At 36.9% G+C, this 16,740-nt stretch overlaps 1 protein-coding gene across 2 annotated transcripts in view; it reads right to left on the bottom strand.

The window, feature by feature from the left end:
• Nucleotides 1-779: 779 nt before the first annotated feature.
• DCLK1 (doublecortin like kinase 1) overlaps nt 780-16,740 on the bottom strand; it is a 234,368-nt gene continuing 218,407 nt past the window's right edge. Inside the window, exons 16-18 of one of the 2 annotated variants that reach the window (XM_069012096.1) lie at nt 16,544-16,657; nt 10,833-10,906; nt 2,060-2,202 (exon numbers count right to left, since the gene is read on the bottom strand). In XM_069012096.1, the coding sequence (XP_068868197.1) occupies nt 2,145-2,202; nt 10,833-10,906; nt 16,544-16,657 (246 nt within the window). In that variant the 3' untranslated portion in view covers nt 2,060-2,144. Of the gene's footprint in view, nt 2,203-10,832; nt 10,907-16,543; nt 16,658-16,740 lie in introns of both variants that reach the window. The other variant, XM_069012095.1, reaches the window with a different exon arrangement.

Here is a 16,740-nt window from a genome sequence, read left to right as displayed (position 1 = left end):
TCCTTCTACAGTCGAGGGAGTGAGACCAATAGGTTAATCAAAACATGAGTCCTGCCTAAATTGTGTGACAGGTGAGATGAATCAAACCCGGAATGCTCATCTCTCTGTATTACCCAGGAAGTCTGGAGAACTAGTTTCTACTAAATATCTCACTTCTAGATTATCAATATTGAGTGGATTAAAAAACATTCTATATGAAATACTTGTACCACTTGTGTGAAGATTCACAAGATTAAATTCCTGTGTTTAAAATTTTCAGACCTTTCAATATATAAATTTTCATGTCTGAGGAAATGAAAGATGCACTTTGTAGGATGGAGAAACAGAAGAATTCCAATGTTTCTTGAAAACCAGTTCAACTGATCCTTCCAGATAGAAGTGCAAAAGAGCTTTATATTAGCCCCCACCAGCTGCAGGTACACGTTGGCTGCCATAACTGCTCATATGGACAGTTCCATGAACAAACACAACTCAGAACGGGAATGATACTCTGGGCAACTTGCCCTGTTCCTGAAAAATTTATTTATACTTCCCAGAAAGATGAGAAAATCTGCATGTCATTTTGGGCAGTATATTGATACTTCTGGCTGTATGATAGGAAAGAAAAAGAAAGGAAGAAAGAAAGCGAGAAAAAGGGCAAGGGGAAGGGGAGAGAGAGGGGGAGAGAAAGAGAGAGAGAGAGAGAGAGAGAGGAAACCACGTGACTTTTAAAAAACACTGTGAGAAAACTTTAGAGAAGAAAACTTCCATTTTATATGAGCAATAAGAGAAACTATAAATTTCACAATGCTTTTTATTTTAGAACATGATTTTGAAAGTTGCTTCTTTCATTCAAGTGAAATTCTGAGCCATCTTTTTTTTTTTTTTTCAAATTATCACATCTGAAGCAAAAGTCTACACACTGTAATATTTCTGTGGAAGCCAACTTTATAATAATGGTCAAATGAAAAGCTATAATGTTGTCTTGAGGTTTTAACAAACCAGTAATATATATATACTCTGTGTAAATGCCCATTTTATTAAATATTCCAAATAAAATTGGTGAATCATTTTTAGTTTTTCCATTCTAAAGACAAAATTTTGCTAATTCAGTTTAGGCTTTACATATATATATTAAATGACTTGTATTTTCCCCGATTTAGAAGCACTCTAGCTATTTAAAGGATAATGCTTATCAGTGTTAATTTTTTTAAATGGCTCTGCCGGAATAACCAGGTCATGCCAAGAGGATGCCTGTACATTCCTGAATGTGATGCAAAGGAACCAGGAACTTCTCCACTAGATCATTACATACTATTACATGACAGAATGTGTCCTCAAGCAATTTCCCAAGACTCAACATTGTCATTAGCAGCAAACTATATGGAAGCAACCTTTTGTGGCCATCATCATGTCATCTTCTGTAAACCATGAGGATGCCCTAACTGAATTTCCCATTTAGCCCTGCATCATATCGTCCAATAACAGTCACTCCATGTGGAAGTACGATGAAGGTTTGGAATGAGCTGTTGTAGAAGATACCATTAGTTTAATTTTATTTTCATTTTTAGGCCTATATTTATAATTCCCAAGCAATAGTACATTTGATATATTTTTGGCCAGAAACAGGCAAGGAACTTCAGGATACTATAAAAGATATGTGCGTATAAAAGCAAAAAAGCCAGAATAAAACCCTAATATGGGTTGTCAAGATTTAAGGTGATCATTTACTCAGAGGGTTAACATGTGCTAAAATTACATACTGCAGTTCCTAGCTCCACTGATGAAAACATTCACTGCTTCTATCTTTAAACAAAAAAGCAAAATAGCCTTAACCCTTTGAGGATCATATTAGCAGCAAGTTGCAATCTAAACAGAGAACAAGTATTTCAATCAATTAGGAAATAATTCTTACAAAGATTCTGTGAGCACCCTTTTGTATTCCACCATCCCAGTGTTTACTGCTGGATAGATCAGCTGTAATCACGCCACACAGGCCTGAAGCAGTTTCAGGGTCTCAAAGGGTTAAAGCCAAGACTTTTGAGAAAAAGTGTTTTATTAAAAGGGTGAGTTAGGTGAGCGAACAGTCTCGGATGAACTTGGTGAATAGTCTTCTGACTCGGAGTTGAGTTCAGGTGGAGCTTGCTGAGCCTTATAACGTCCCCTCACATCCTGGTTGCGTCTTCGTCGGAAAACCTGCCTCTCCTTATCAAGAGCGGTGGTCTGGCAGGGGCATAAAATAAGAATAAATGAAATTAGGCTGTGTGTGAAATGCAAAGATAATGAAAACCATGAAGTTTTATGTGGCCTGCAAATACCAGGGATAATAAATGTTCAGACCAAATTAAACCTGCTCTGTCTCAGTCAGGTCTGAAAGGCTGAGCCCACAACACAGCTAAATGCTTTAAAAAGTGCATTTCCCAAATCTTAAGAGGTAGCGTGACATCATCAAGCAGATACAGTCCCATATATATGGATGCCATATGTTCTACTTCTGGATGTTATTAATTTCATCCTTTAACAGATTCAAATTTCAAGTCAAATACCAAGTGACCTTCCCCCCACTCTTCTCAAAGTATAAATCTGTTTCTACAGGCAAGGCAGAGATGTACACTTGTCTTTGATTTGACCTAATGGAGGCTGATACACACTCACCCATGTTCAAGTCAGTGCAATCAGGTAACAAAGATGGATTGTGATGAAGTTGTCAGAAAAGAGAGAAAAACAAACACCAAAGGGAGCTAGACCAGCTCCTTGACACATCATGCCGCTCAATGGATGTTCTTAGGGAGAACGCTGAAGAGCTCTGACGGCAAGACCTGTTTAGCCTGACCACACTGTCTCTTCCTGTTAACCAAGGTCTACTGGATTCAATACTCTGCTAATTTTATCCACGTCTAGCTAAGTATCTAGGAATGGGAAAGAGCAATATTCACTTGATGGGCATTATTTTTTGATCATTCTGCCATTATTGAAAATGCAATTCTTAATAAGATGGCTGGAACTTCTAGTCACATTCTTTTCTCTGCTTTTCTGGCACATTTATGAGGTGAAACTTCAACCCAAGTAAGGGGGGCCCTAGTCTGACTATCAATTTCAAGCATGGGACAAGGTTTTGCTGTCTTCTTGATTATGGGATCTTAGATTACAGTCCTTGAAATTGCTGTAAAATTTTAAGTTCAACAGGATGGCCTTGATTCAGCAAGAGCACTTTGACACATGCTTATCTGCTTCTGAAGCAGGGCTGCCCCCTGAAATCACAATCCCTGACTGTTTTGGAAAAAGCAAAATGGGAAAAGGTAGGTGAACAGTAAGATGACATACAAAATGCAACCAAGTATCTGATCATGCCACTGGAAGCAAAGATAACTTTGAGAACTGAATAGGTTTCACTAGTAAGGCTTGTAAAATTTGTCCAAATTATGAAAAGGTCTATTTAAAGAAATGCAGCCAAAAGGTTATTCTGCTTCAAAGGATTTATTGTGCTCTCTTAAGATATGCATGACTGATTTCTCTAGAAAATTTACCAGTTACAGTGTGAGCCTCATAGGAGAGCAGAGATGTATTTATAGCCAACATATTTTTGAGACTGAAATGAAAACTAAATCCATAATACTGGTGCAGAATAGCATTATAGCAATTCATGTTTTCAAATAATGCAACCAGCATTCAATAATGATGTAACAGAGACAGGAAGATGGACAGGAATACAGAACTTCTACAGCAAATGCATTTAGTTAGGCTATATTGCTGCACTATTATTTTTGTGTCTAGAACCTATATAGCACTACTTTAAAAGGGTAAAATGATCCACTTAGATAAGTTCATCCCTATATTTTAAATAATAATTACTACAAGATCCAACACCTCTCATCTGCTGAAAATTTCTTTGTTTACTGCTATCTTTTGGTTAGCTCTAATTAGTATTTTCAATGCCTTTTATGTTTCTTAGCCTTGAACCAATTCAGTTTTTGATTATTTTTAATGTGAAACAGAAGAATACCTAGATCTTTTACACACAGTGTATATACTGCTTACAGTATGTAATTTTGTGTGAAAATTGAAAAGAATGGCATATATTACCACTCTATAAAATACAGATTTCCATTTAAAGGATATTTTTTTATGCTTACAGGAAATAAGCATTTATTTAAAGTTTAAACCACATCACATCATCCTGTGGTAATACACACTCTCCCCTGAGAAATTTAAACATTTCTGGTTGAATAAATAAAAATACTTGTATTAAATTCAGAATTTATTTTTAAAACCTGCTACATGAGAATGGCAAATGTATATGTAAAATCTGAAGGTATTTAAATTTAGATAACTTACATATAAGAGAATGTATAAGAAAATTGGTTTGAAATTTTGCCTAGGATATTGCTCTTTATAAAGAAGACAGATAACTAGGTACCAGGACATATTTTTAAAGATGTCTTTAAAAATAAACCCCAAGATATTATTTTCCCATGATTGTTGGAAAAGCTTTAGAGACTTTTCTTTAAATCTATTTGTTTAAATGTACATAAAAGCACTCCCTGCCTCAATAATAAAAGATGTTAAGCAAAAACCCTGTCTCACCTCATCTAGCACCTTATGCTGCTGTTGTTTGTAGGGCAAAATATATCTGGCTTCCTAACCCTTCAGAATGTTCCTGAGATATTTTGTGACTGTGTTTTTCTTTACATTTTTATCCAGTGTTTGCCCTGGATTTGGTTTAATTGGTCTTTGTAAAGGCATACTTCTAGACTCCAGGTCATTATTATGGTTACTCTCCTGGGCTGAGAGACATCCGGAGCCCATCTCACCCAAAGGGCTTATTGAATAAAAAGTTACAAAGTCACAGAGAGTCAAAGAAGTCAGTATTTATCTAGTGAAAGCAAAAATACACAGGTCATAGTCTAATGTTTAGTGTTTACCATGTCAGAGCTACAAAATGGGGCACTTCTGGCCACAGAGTGCTCAGGCCCTACAGAACTTTCAAGAACAGGCTTATTTTTGCCCAATGTTGCAATGACATTTGACACTTTCAGTATGTAATACACTACTGATGGTATAGTGGCTCTACATTCTGCAAAAATGTTGTTTTTCATTTAATGATGTCGCGGTTACTTTTTACCTCAAAAGAATTTCAAAATATGATAGATCCATCCTTTGGAATGCAGAGAAGATGGTAAGATAGATACATTTGAATATTGACTGTATGTGTTTTGTAAGTGTAATTTTCACCTACTGTACTTACTCATGCACATATTCCAAAAATCTGCTTTTTAATTATTATTGATGTTTTTGTAACAAAGGCCTCTTACACACATTGCCTTGGTTTAACAGATGTATTCTTTCACCTGCTGTTCATTTGGGTGGTTCACCGGTGCATGAACCAGTCCATTATGGATTTCCAGGGCATTTCTACTTCAAGCTACTCTTTCAATAAATAATAAGAGGATCTGAAGTGCACTTATGGCTGCAAATCCCAGATTTTCACTATCACATTTTGACATTTTATTTTTCCCGGCTCTAGGTTAGAGACTGAGAACTTTGAGCACTATATGAGAGTAATGGGAACTAAAATGTGAAGATAGCATTCATATTTAAGATATGCAGCTGTCTTCCTGCAATCCATAAGAGAAAATGTAGAGCTTCTTACCCGGCAGCAGATAAGTAGATTGCCTCTAATAGTTTGGTGCTGATGGGTCTGAAGTACTTCATTAAGCACTAATGTATTTTGCATCAACATTTAGTAATCCTGACACCCAGTACCAAATGGTTACCGAGCCATTTCTGCAAATGCATGTAATTTGTAGTAACAGAGTATTATTTTAAAATCATTGTTTCTGTCATTGACATACTAAGGTGCAGTTGGTATTTTTCCAGGATTTTTCCTTAAGGAGTGTCTTCATCCTGATTTCTACCACTTGAAGTTACAGGACTGCTGAGCCATGCAAATTCATTTTTTATCTTGGAAAACATGGCACTGTGTGTTTATGAACAGATTTTCAAAAAGTACAACTCCTTTGATATAGATGTTGGATTTGCAATAGGAAGCGTCTTATTTTAGCTGTGGGCTGATATTTTCTGTCAGGTCAATAATTACTGGATTAAAGTAACTGCATTTTATGAAAGTGAGCAGTGACTGTTATTCTTTTCACTTGTCTTAATTTACTGCTGGCCACCAAATATAGATATATATTAGTTTCATTAATAAAAGAACATTAATGTTCATTTTGCCTCTTAGTCCATACATTATTCATACCAGCCAGGAGACTAAACTGGGGATGCAGCTGTTCACGCATTAATCTAAGAAACTCTTCCCTTTGCTTGCTTTTATTCTGCAGGAGCATACTTGCAATTTGTTAGCAATTTTCATGAAGCTTTATGTAGTGTGTGGAATTAGATGCATATATGTATTGAAACACCAGTATTTTTTCTTCCAGTACATTCTTTTATATCCACAGTTTTATGCACAAATTTAAATGTTCACACCTAGATAAGTTTATTTTATTTCCTTAAACTTCTGGCTAGTGACCTTTATATGTTGACAGGTTTCCTTGCTGTAAAAATGACCATTAAACATTGCTTGTGGCACAAGCCAGGCAGCCCTTCAGTCTCATCTCTTTTTTAATTTATTTTCCATGGGTTTCTCAGGTAATATATACATATTTCTATATATACTCGATATATATTTATATATATATATGTATATATATGTGTGTGTGATTGATTCATGAATCAAGACACTTTTTTGAGAGTACTTCAAACTTAGCAATGCACCTCAGTCCAGGAGTGAGACACTCATGGTATTTTTAGTCCCTCAGGCACAAGGTATAACTAAGTCAAGTTACACGGTGATTTGGAGACGTGCAAATGACCACATCGAGGGGACAAATTAATCATGTGGATTTGAACCCAGACCTCCAAATACAAAAGGCTTTAGCACACCATGTAACTTCCAGCATAAAATTTAGCTAAAATGAAAGCAAAAAAGAAAGAAAATCAAATCAATTTGATATGTGCTTTGTACTGTGTTGGTGAGTGAACACAAAGACAAGTATTGCATATACATAACTGTCGAATTCATATTGCTGCACTTAAGTTTGTGTTTACTCTTTGACATCCCCCCTTTTTAGAGACACAATTCCTCAGCTGGTTTCAATTACATGTGGAAGAGGGTTAGTGCCAAGTTGTTTGCATGAGTGAGTTTTATTTATAGTTTGTAAATCAGTTGTGGGTTTTTTACTCAAAGATTGGGAGATTTTAAATTATTTTAGATATCTGCCTGTATTTACCAATATTCAGTTTACAGAGGGTTTTATGTTATTAAAAATGGCACTTTACAGATAGCAAGCCTGATTCCCAACCTCCTTGTCCCAGCATCAAAGTCTGGCTGTAACTTTTAACTTGAAAGTGTATTGTATCCACTTGGGACAGGTGTAAGTAACTCGACAGATGCAAAATAATGTGAACTAGGAACCAAACACAGAGGATGGAACTATGGGTTTTCAAATGAGCTATTCAGATACATTTTTAATTGCAACAGTGAGAACTGTATTTTAAAAATCCAGTATTTTATGAATTCAGTATTGACCGGATTGATGATTTTGTTAAGCATTCAACGTAACTCATCTCCTTTCTATTGTCATTAGATAGATAGATCATTAATGACTTTTCCATACACTTCCTGTATTTTATTTACTCCATTTTGCTTTTCTGAAGTGTCTTGGATATATAGAAAATAACATACTCTAATATTTTATACTAATATAATGTATGTAATACTACACATACTGACATTTACTACTAGTATTTTATGTTAGATGCAACCACTCTGGTGCTCCTTTGATATTCTGAATCAGCCCAGTCTTCAGGGTTTTAACTGGACCTCCAAGACTTGTCCCCTGCTGATGCTGCTTTGGTCTTTACTGCACCTCTGATTGCAGGGCTGATGTTCCAACAACATTTGGTGGGTTGGTTTTAAAACATGTATTAGTCTGGGGTCCAAATGATTCTACTGATTTGGTCCTTGTGTTTTTCCTGATCTTTACTCCTATTCAAGGAACTGTGAAAGATTTTTCCAGGCATTGTAGCTTATGCCAGCTACAACAACTACTGCTGCACCTAAAAAATCATGTCACTTCTGCATGTATTATCCCACTGAAAGGGAATAAAAGAGGATGCAGAATATGCTCAGAAAAATTAGGATTTTGAAGGACTTTGAAAACAGAAGTCTTTTAGGCAGGGAAAGGACAAGGTTTTCTGATAATTGAAGGAGGAAATAGTGTCATTTAAAAAGTATTTTAGAAAGCTTCTAGAAACTACAGATGAAAACAAAAAGAGAAGCGCAGAAGAAACAAGTAGTTTCTAACAAAAGGAGCTTTACATTTTCCTTGGGACATGGTTTCATTTTTCACTGTCCTTGTGAATTCAGATTAATTTTCATGGACCTGTGATAAATTATTTGTTTTACAGACGTGAATTGATGAACATTTTTATATGCTTTGCATCTGCACTACTAAAAACTAAACACTTGCTACATCAAAATGGTTTTATTTAGACTAAAATCTTGGTCACAACAGCTGCATGTTTTTGGGAGATGAGAGAGGCTCAAACACATGGCAGTGCTTGGTCCAAGGCACCCCCTCAGAGACGATTTCCTAATTAAGCATCCACGACTAGGAGCCCTGCTCTCCCAATTTGCCTTTCCACACTAGGTGAACAGTTTAGAAAACCCTAATTATAAACATTGTTGTTACTGCCCCCAGCTGGAAAACAGAGCAGTTTATATATGAATAAGAGAGATTATCGCCCATCTGCTCCATCCCATTATTAAGGGATGTGTCATTTTGTATGCTGATGGCAGCCATTACTAGTGCTTTAGTCAAATGACCTTTTTTTTATAGCTTTATTTATTTACCAAGTTGCAGAATTAGAGCCTTCCCCCCTACCTCTTCAAAATGCATATGGTTTGTTTCAAAACCTGGGCTATGCAGTTAAACTGAGTCAAGGCCAATCTGAGGAGATGTTCACTTTTCTCACAGGCTCCTGTTTCTGGTGATCTGCTCCCACTGAAGGAGGGGTTTAAAAGATCCAAACATTGTGTATAGCAAATGGAAAGACTTTCTTTCTTTTTTTCTTCTTCTTTTTTTTTTTTTAATGTAAAACAAGAAATCTAAACAGAGAAGGAGTGTAAACTGACCATGGGTAGCAATCAAACTCCTGGAAGACAAAGAAAGCTGATGTGATCTTCCCCGCCATTTTACAGAGCGGGCATTAAATTTGCAACTCTTCGTCAAAAAGTTCTGCTTGACAGAAAATGCCATCTTTCCTTCTTCAGCAGAAAATTCCTCTAATACTATCAAACCCCCAGTTAACTAAAGCTGGGCACTCAGGCCCCATTCCCTCCTTGTCCAAAACCAAGGAGCACAAAGAAGGATGCCAAGTGACAAGACAGATCAGCAGGTTTTGCTCAGCCCTTGCAGGTCACAGTGGGTTTGTAGCCACCACCACAAGTGCAACAGGCTGGAATTAGATGAATTACAGGTACTGCTGCGCACTCAAGCACTTGGAGTGAGAGTCTTTCTCAGCTTTTGCTAGCCAGCGTTCAACTCATGAATTGGAATGACTTTTCTACTTTTTGCCTGAAAAATAGGCTTTTTTTGGGGGTTGTGTTTGTTTTGTTTTTCTTTCCCCAGAACATCCATATCAGAAACTACTTAACCCTCAGTGTGTGCTCAGGGAACCATTAGGTTTTATGGAAAGCGTGCTGTAGCCTGATCCATGCACTTGGTGAAATGATCCAGGGTGGGAGTTTTACTTTACTGGAAACACTTGCAGTGATCATCTCTGCTGTTTTGCTAAGGTGGTTACTTTGCTGAGTTTTTACAAATCCCTCACAGACAAGTCTTTAAAGGCAGTGTTAGAAAACACGTCTCTCAGTAAACTTATAAAAATTTCTCCAGTTAACAAAATGTAGGTCTTGTGAGTAATAAAGAAAAAAGACAGCAATTAACCACTTGATGGAAATTCCAGTGCTCTGGATTTATTGAGGAGGTGTGTGGGCCTCTTGTGGGCTATCAGACCTGGAACCCTCCTTGCCCCCACTCCAGAATAAGCCCCTCCCACCCAGAGCCCCATTTTATCATACAGGTTAAGCCAGCTAACAACAACCCTGGCACGGTTACACAATGAAGAAAAATATATTCAAGAGACTCATGCAATATTTGAAAAAAAAAATCAAATCAAAATAAATAGGTATCAGAAGGGTTTTAAAAAGAAAAGAGAAGGAATGCATTGTTAGAAACACAAGCTTACCAGCACATACAATGCATTGTATTTCAGTGAACTTGGGAGAGTTTCTATGCCCGCGTTATGCAAATGCATTGTTCAATCTAAGGTAAGGATTGTGTTTAGTGGGTTTAAAATGACAGTATATAGCTCCACATCTTGCATGGAAAAAGAGGAAAATATATGCTGAGAGCCTGTTGCTGCTCCGTGTGTTTTGAAACAGGAGCACAGGGGAAGTAGATGCCTTAACAAGCAGTAGGGAGGGGGAGGGTGCATACTTCAGCATATCTGTAGATTTTCTATATACACTGTCCTTTTAACTATAGGGGAGATTGATACTGAGCATGTGCGATGAAGAGAAAGCTGGCAATGTGGGTGTGAGGGATGGGTGAAGAAAGGGAATGAGGGGGTGTGGCATCTCAATCAAGATTAAAACGAAACTGATAAAGCAGCATATGGACCAGATAACAAATCAAAAAGCATGTTTATCCACTGAAGGAACTGGTTAATGGAGACTGCCAGCACGTTGCCATGGAAACACTGACTGTTGGCGCTGCACCATCTCATACCTTATCCAATACATTCCTGGTTGTTGGTAGTAGTCCAAAGACCCTGATCTCTTGATGGTAAACCCGTGGTCCAGCTGAGCAGAGAGAAATGGGGCAACTCAGTGGATCGACATTAGGCTAGAGAATTCAGACTCCAGAGCAAGCTGTTCCTTATTTAGTGCATATTTACTGTTTTCACTTTCAGAAGGCTCTTATCTAACATCCTAAAGCTACGTACCATAGAAGAAAAAAAAAAGGTAAAGAAATAAAAGAGAAAGATACTAATTCTAGATTTGGTATTGCCAAATTAGAAGCCAATTTATTCAAACTAAAATGGAGTTTATGAATAGGTTACTTAATGCATAATGCATTCATTTAAAAGTCTGAAATATCTCATTACCTCCAAAGACAGTAGTGCCCTTTTAAGTTGCACATACCAGTAATAGAATATCTTTTGCAATTAAACTGAGAAGTTTAATAATAATAATTTTTTAAAAAATTAAATGCAGTGCAACTATCACAAGGAGCAGGCTAGACAGACTACACAAGGCTTAAATTAGACTGCTTCATAATCATGGAATGTGTAAAGATGAAAAGAATCAGGTTTTGATACCCCATCAATCATGGTAATTCATTTCTAAAAATGTGTTAACCTTGGAGAGTAGGACTACTCAGAGCCATGAATAACATTGTTTATCATTTCAGCTTACACCTCATGCTCAAAAAGATAACAGTACAAAACTATTTGGTTTAAAATTGCACCAATTAAAGTCAAAATGGAAATGAACTTAATATTGTGTCCAGGAAATTGTGCTGGTAATATTACTTAAGGAACAGAGATGTTTCAAGTTTACTTTATCATTAGCAATATCATGTGCATAGGAACAAAGAAAATGTTTTCTTTTCACTAACCCTTCTGTGCTGCACTAACAGACAGTGGAGACATCATTTAGCTGAATTAAACAAAATTTTGGGGGAAAAATTCTTGATGGAGACACTCTGACTGCTTTAAAACTGATGCAATGATTTTTAGATTTTTGCCCTATGAAGGGAAAAGGCCATTTTGTGCTTCAGTAAGAGTGTGGCATGTAGTTCCAATACTGATGCCAGTTTCTATTTCTAAATTCAGAAGATCAGTTCAACACATTTCCAGGTACCAACCACTTCAAGGGGAGTTAGGAACTAACTGCAAATTTAAATTTTTCTTGATGATTCCCCTGAAAGTGTAGAATTTATTAATTTATTCTTTTGTTAAAACAATGCCTCTTTCATCCTATTTAGAATTATTTAAAGCATGTTTCCTGTTTAAAACCATGGGAACCTTGTACCTAGAGTTAAATGTGTGTTAGCTTAACTACACTGGTCTGCTAGTGCCATCTACTGGCTTCCTTGTATGCTGCACATAAAACACACAAAAGGGATGTTTTCCTAAAAAGCAGATCGAAAATATTGGCCTAAAATTGAATAGCCAAAAATTAATTCAGAGAAAATGGGAAGAGTCGCTCCCTAACAAGATGTGAAACGATTTTGGTGGTGTGGAAATCCTGCCATGAGAAACCCAACTCTGGACAATGACCCCAGGACAACACAGACAATAGATGTGAAGGGATAGCCGAGACACAGGTTCAGCTTTAAGACATTAAGCAAAACTTACAGGCTAGGCTTGGCTTCTCCTCCACACCACCCGAGAAATCCCATGGCTAAAAATCCCACTTGGCATTGGCAATTTTATTTTAAAATCGGCAGAATGCAGGGCAATGACCCACCCACTGCCTGCCCATTGTGGGGTCCCCAACCCAGGACCCTGTAAGCAGAACAGAGCTGCACCAACTTTCTGAGCAGCTTTTCTCCTTTGCTGTTCTACTTGATTCCTCTGCATCTCCAGCTGGAGTTTACTCCCATTGCCAAGACAGAGACCTTATACAACCTTAACAGCAGATTAGCATTAGTCTTTTCCTCTGTCTTAACAATGGCAAAAGTACAAGCACAAAAGTGATGACATACAGGCTAAGTTTTAACACTTCAGACAAGGACATAAATTAAATGATGCTCGATTCATACAAGGAATTACAGCACACCTGTGGACTGCAGAAGCATTCTTAAAAAGTGATTCACACTCTTAGTCACTCTAGCCACTATCACTGAAGCCCAGAGGGTACAGCCACAGGGTGTTGTTTTGTGGCCAAACCAAAATAAAAAGAATTGACATCCTTGAAGAATTGAAGAATAAAATCTACCCCCAACTTTTAAAAAGACTAGTTAGTGGAAGTCTGGTTTTATGTTTTTACTGCAGTACCTTTTATAAACACCATCACAGAACTAAAAAATACTGCTCCTATTGAAAAGCTGTATGAGAAACATGATCCTGCAAATATTTTGGCACATGCTTAACAGCAATGTGGCCATTCTGACACAGACTGAGGGGCACTAGCCCAGCCCCTGTCTCCCACAGAGACCGGTAGTCAATGCCTGTGACAAGAGTTTAAGAATAGAGGAAGTAAAGTGATATTTCTCCTACCTACTCTCTCATCAGCAATCAGTGTTTTTTAGGGACTTGCTAATTCTCTTGCTGTTTTAAAAGCTAGGTCTCCAATTAAAATTTTTCTGGCAAAGCTATGTTGGTTCAGGGGAATTTTTTCCCAACTGACATAGTTACCCTGGCAGAACTTTTAATGATGTATTATTGTATCAACAGAAAAATCTCTTTGCTTGTATAGTTAATTTTGTTTGAAAAATCATTCTACTACATCAGCAAAGGAACTGCTTTGCTAAGCTTGCACATGTTCATTAGAGTAGTTTGTCCAAACTGACAAATCCTTGGAAATGTGGACAAACTTGAAGTCTGGACACATGCACGAGAAGTAGGATGTCTCTGCCTTGGACAGTCAGAGACAACTGTTACTGAGATTACCACATCAATAAAGCAGACCTAAGTTTGAACCAAAGGAATCAATGCAATTTGGACATTGCTGAAGGAAGCAGTAGCCACAGTAGATGTATGGAAAACACATGTGGCTTCAAACTTCCTCTCAGGCAAGCTGACCAGAGACACAGCTTTAGGAACTTAATTTTCATATTATAGTTTTAATTGGTGCATATGGTAAATACTCCTTGAGATCTTTGAGGTGTGTTACTTCTTACCACAGGAGAAAACAGGCATATAATATTATATCATACCAAGGTGAGGACAAACTAAGAACTAAATACCACATATTAGCGATCTCTGTACATAAACAGAGTTATAATACTCAAAATAATGATAATATTTAGCTTTCATACTATTAAGTAAGCTATAGAAATATAAGCACATATTAACACATTTTCACAAACACAGACACAGATGTGTTATATAATATATAGAAGGCAACTCTATATATTATATACACAAGCACTCTCTCAAAAAGTATGTAAACATACAGGCAGGCACAAACCCCCAGTATTTTTATAGAAAATATAATTAGTGCATGTCTTTAGTGCCAAAAAATATGTTACAGCATCTATACATACTTTGAAAGTTCTAAATCTAGAGCAGTCTTTGTTAATAGGATTTAATTTTAGCTTATTTGAGATTTCACAGTTAAAGGAAGATTCCCAAACACAAAACCCTGGTGACATGCATGTCAAATGTATATTAAATAGACTTCCAAATGCAGAAACAACATTTAAAGCATTTAAAGGCATTGTTGTCTTGCTTTTGGCTTTCTTTTACATATTAAATTACTTTTGTAAAAAACAAAACTAATTTATTCATAAAATGGAAATTATCTAGCATTCTGAAACATTATCAAAACACTAAAGAGGTCTATACTTCCCCATCTTTTCCTATAATCAAACCTTTCTGAATTATGTAAAAGTATTCTTAACATTTCTACTTTATAGGCCAAGTTGCAGTATCAGTCGTGTCAGAATATGAAGTTTGCCCACAGAGAAGATCACTAAAAATAATCTGGTAAATTTCCAAACACTAAAAAATAAATAAAAGCCATTAAGAATATAATTAAACATACACATTTTTTTCCTGATGTTTTGCATTGGACAGATTCACTACAGTGCCTTTTTCATTACTCAAGTGTTCAACTGCTGTAAACAATTCCTTGGCAAAGCAACTGGGGCAAATAAAAAAAGAGGAGGGTAGGGAAATTAAAAACATAAAGGAGGCAAGGGATGGATGAGGACAGAGGCATCATTTCTTGCTTTTAAGCTTTGAAGTCATTAGCATGGAGGATCTGAGCAGTAATTCTCATGGACAAGCGTGCTGGCAGTCCATTCAATAGGAACACGGTTTCAGCTAGTCTATAAAGAACATACCTGCAGTTCAGATGAGCAATGGGTATGTGATGTTTTAGTTGTGGGAGAGTTGCTGCAGTATTATTGGTTAAAAATGAAAATAAATAAATGCTGACTATGTTAGCTGATGACTGAGAAAATCTAGGAAAAGCATGAGGAACAACTTGCTTCCATGTTGAGGATATTCAGGGTAGGAAAGAGTAAAGAAAAAATATGAGAGAGGCACAGCTTGAAATTTTAAGTACTTATACCAAGTAACTTTGAGAGAGCATCCATTTTGCTGCAAAAGCACTTCACACCTGTGAGCCAGATTGCATGTGCTGAGCTGAATTTACTTCATGCTGATTTAACTCAACACTGGAGGGGCTGAGCTGAGAAACATGAAAGTGGAAACAGTACAAGAAAGTGTACATGTGCAGTCACACACCACCTGCAATTTATGGAAGCTGGGAATGAACACTGAGTAATCTGATATGGGAATGGTTATGTTTAACATGTCACATTTTTAGTGACTCTTTGGAGTGTTCACATTACTATGAGTAATAAAGGAAAGCTTACAAACACAAGCAGATGTATCAAAAATGTGAAGGATGTGCATGTCACTATTCAATGGCATTAGTATGAATAATCTCATAATATGCTGAATATATCCTGTGTCCATGTATATGTAATACACATGTTCATCTGTGAGGAAAAAATACAATTGTATGTGATGTATGCTCCACTGAGGACACCATTGAAACCTCAGTAAAGCTTGGTCAAAACTTTGGTCAAGCTTTGTTTCAGACACTCCGACACATTCAAACCTAGAATGGCTCCACTGGAATTGCAATGTGACAGAAGGCAGCAAGAAGCTCCATTAAGTCTTTACCCCATTGAATACTTCTGCTGAAAGGGAAGCAGGTTGTGTGTGGCAGTACAATAAAATGCTGCTGATCAGCTAAATCTGACGTGGCTAGACTCATGTAAACCATGAAGGCAGCAGTGAAGCATCATAGGTCTCTTTCATGTCTTCAAAGAGGAGAGTCTTAGGCTGCCATACAGATTTTCAGTTAAATTTTGAAGCAATTTACATTTTAAAGTGGTGCTGTCCTGCTATAATCTCTGTGTGGCCTCAATCCATAAGAGGAGTCTGCTGCCAAGAAAAAACTCATGATCCCACAGTTCAAATTGTTGAATTTACATTGGAGTTAGGTCCGCTGATCTGGTAAAATGTGGAACAGTGTATTGTGTGTACAGTTATATCTCCTAGGGACGTTCAAACAATGTGACTCACAAGGAGAATCAAAGGAGAAGCTGTGCAGGGTACCAGTCTAACTACTTTTACATTAATTAAATGCTACAATTATCTAAAGATTAACCCTCTCTGGTTTTTTTTGGTGTCCTAAACACATAACTGTCTGGTGGGCACATAAATCTTTCATCTGTGTATTTCAGATGCTTACTGCTATGACAGAAACTCCAGCTGCTGTGCTGTTCGGCTTAGGACCTGTGTTGAAATGCTTCTTTATCTTCCCAGCTACTGAAAGCTGATGTTCATTCTCTGGAAGGCCATCATCCTGCAGATAAATAAAGCAAAATAAAACTTCAGAGAGGAAAGACGAAAAAAGAAGGAATCGTGAGGTGATTCTGATAGTACCTA

The sequence above is a fragment of the Aphelocoma coerulescens genome, chromosome 1 (assembly GCF_041296385.1).
Source record: "Aphelocoma coerulescens isolate FSJ_1873_10779 chromosome 1, UR_Acoe_1.0, whole genome shotgun sequence".
Classification (NCBI taxonomy): domain Eukaryota; kingdom Metazoa; phylum Chordata; class Aves; order Passeriformes; family Corvidae; genus Aphelocoma; species Aphelocoma coerulescens.
This window is presented reverse-complemented; position numbering and strand designations above follow the sequence as displayed.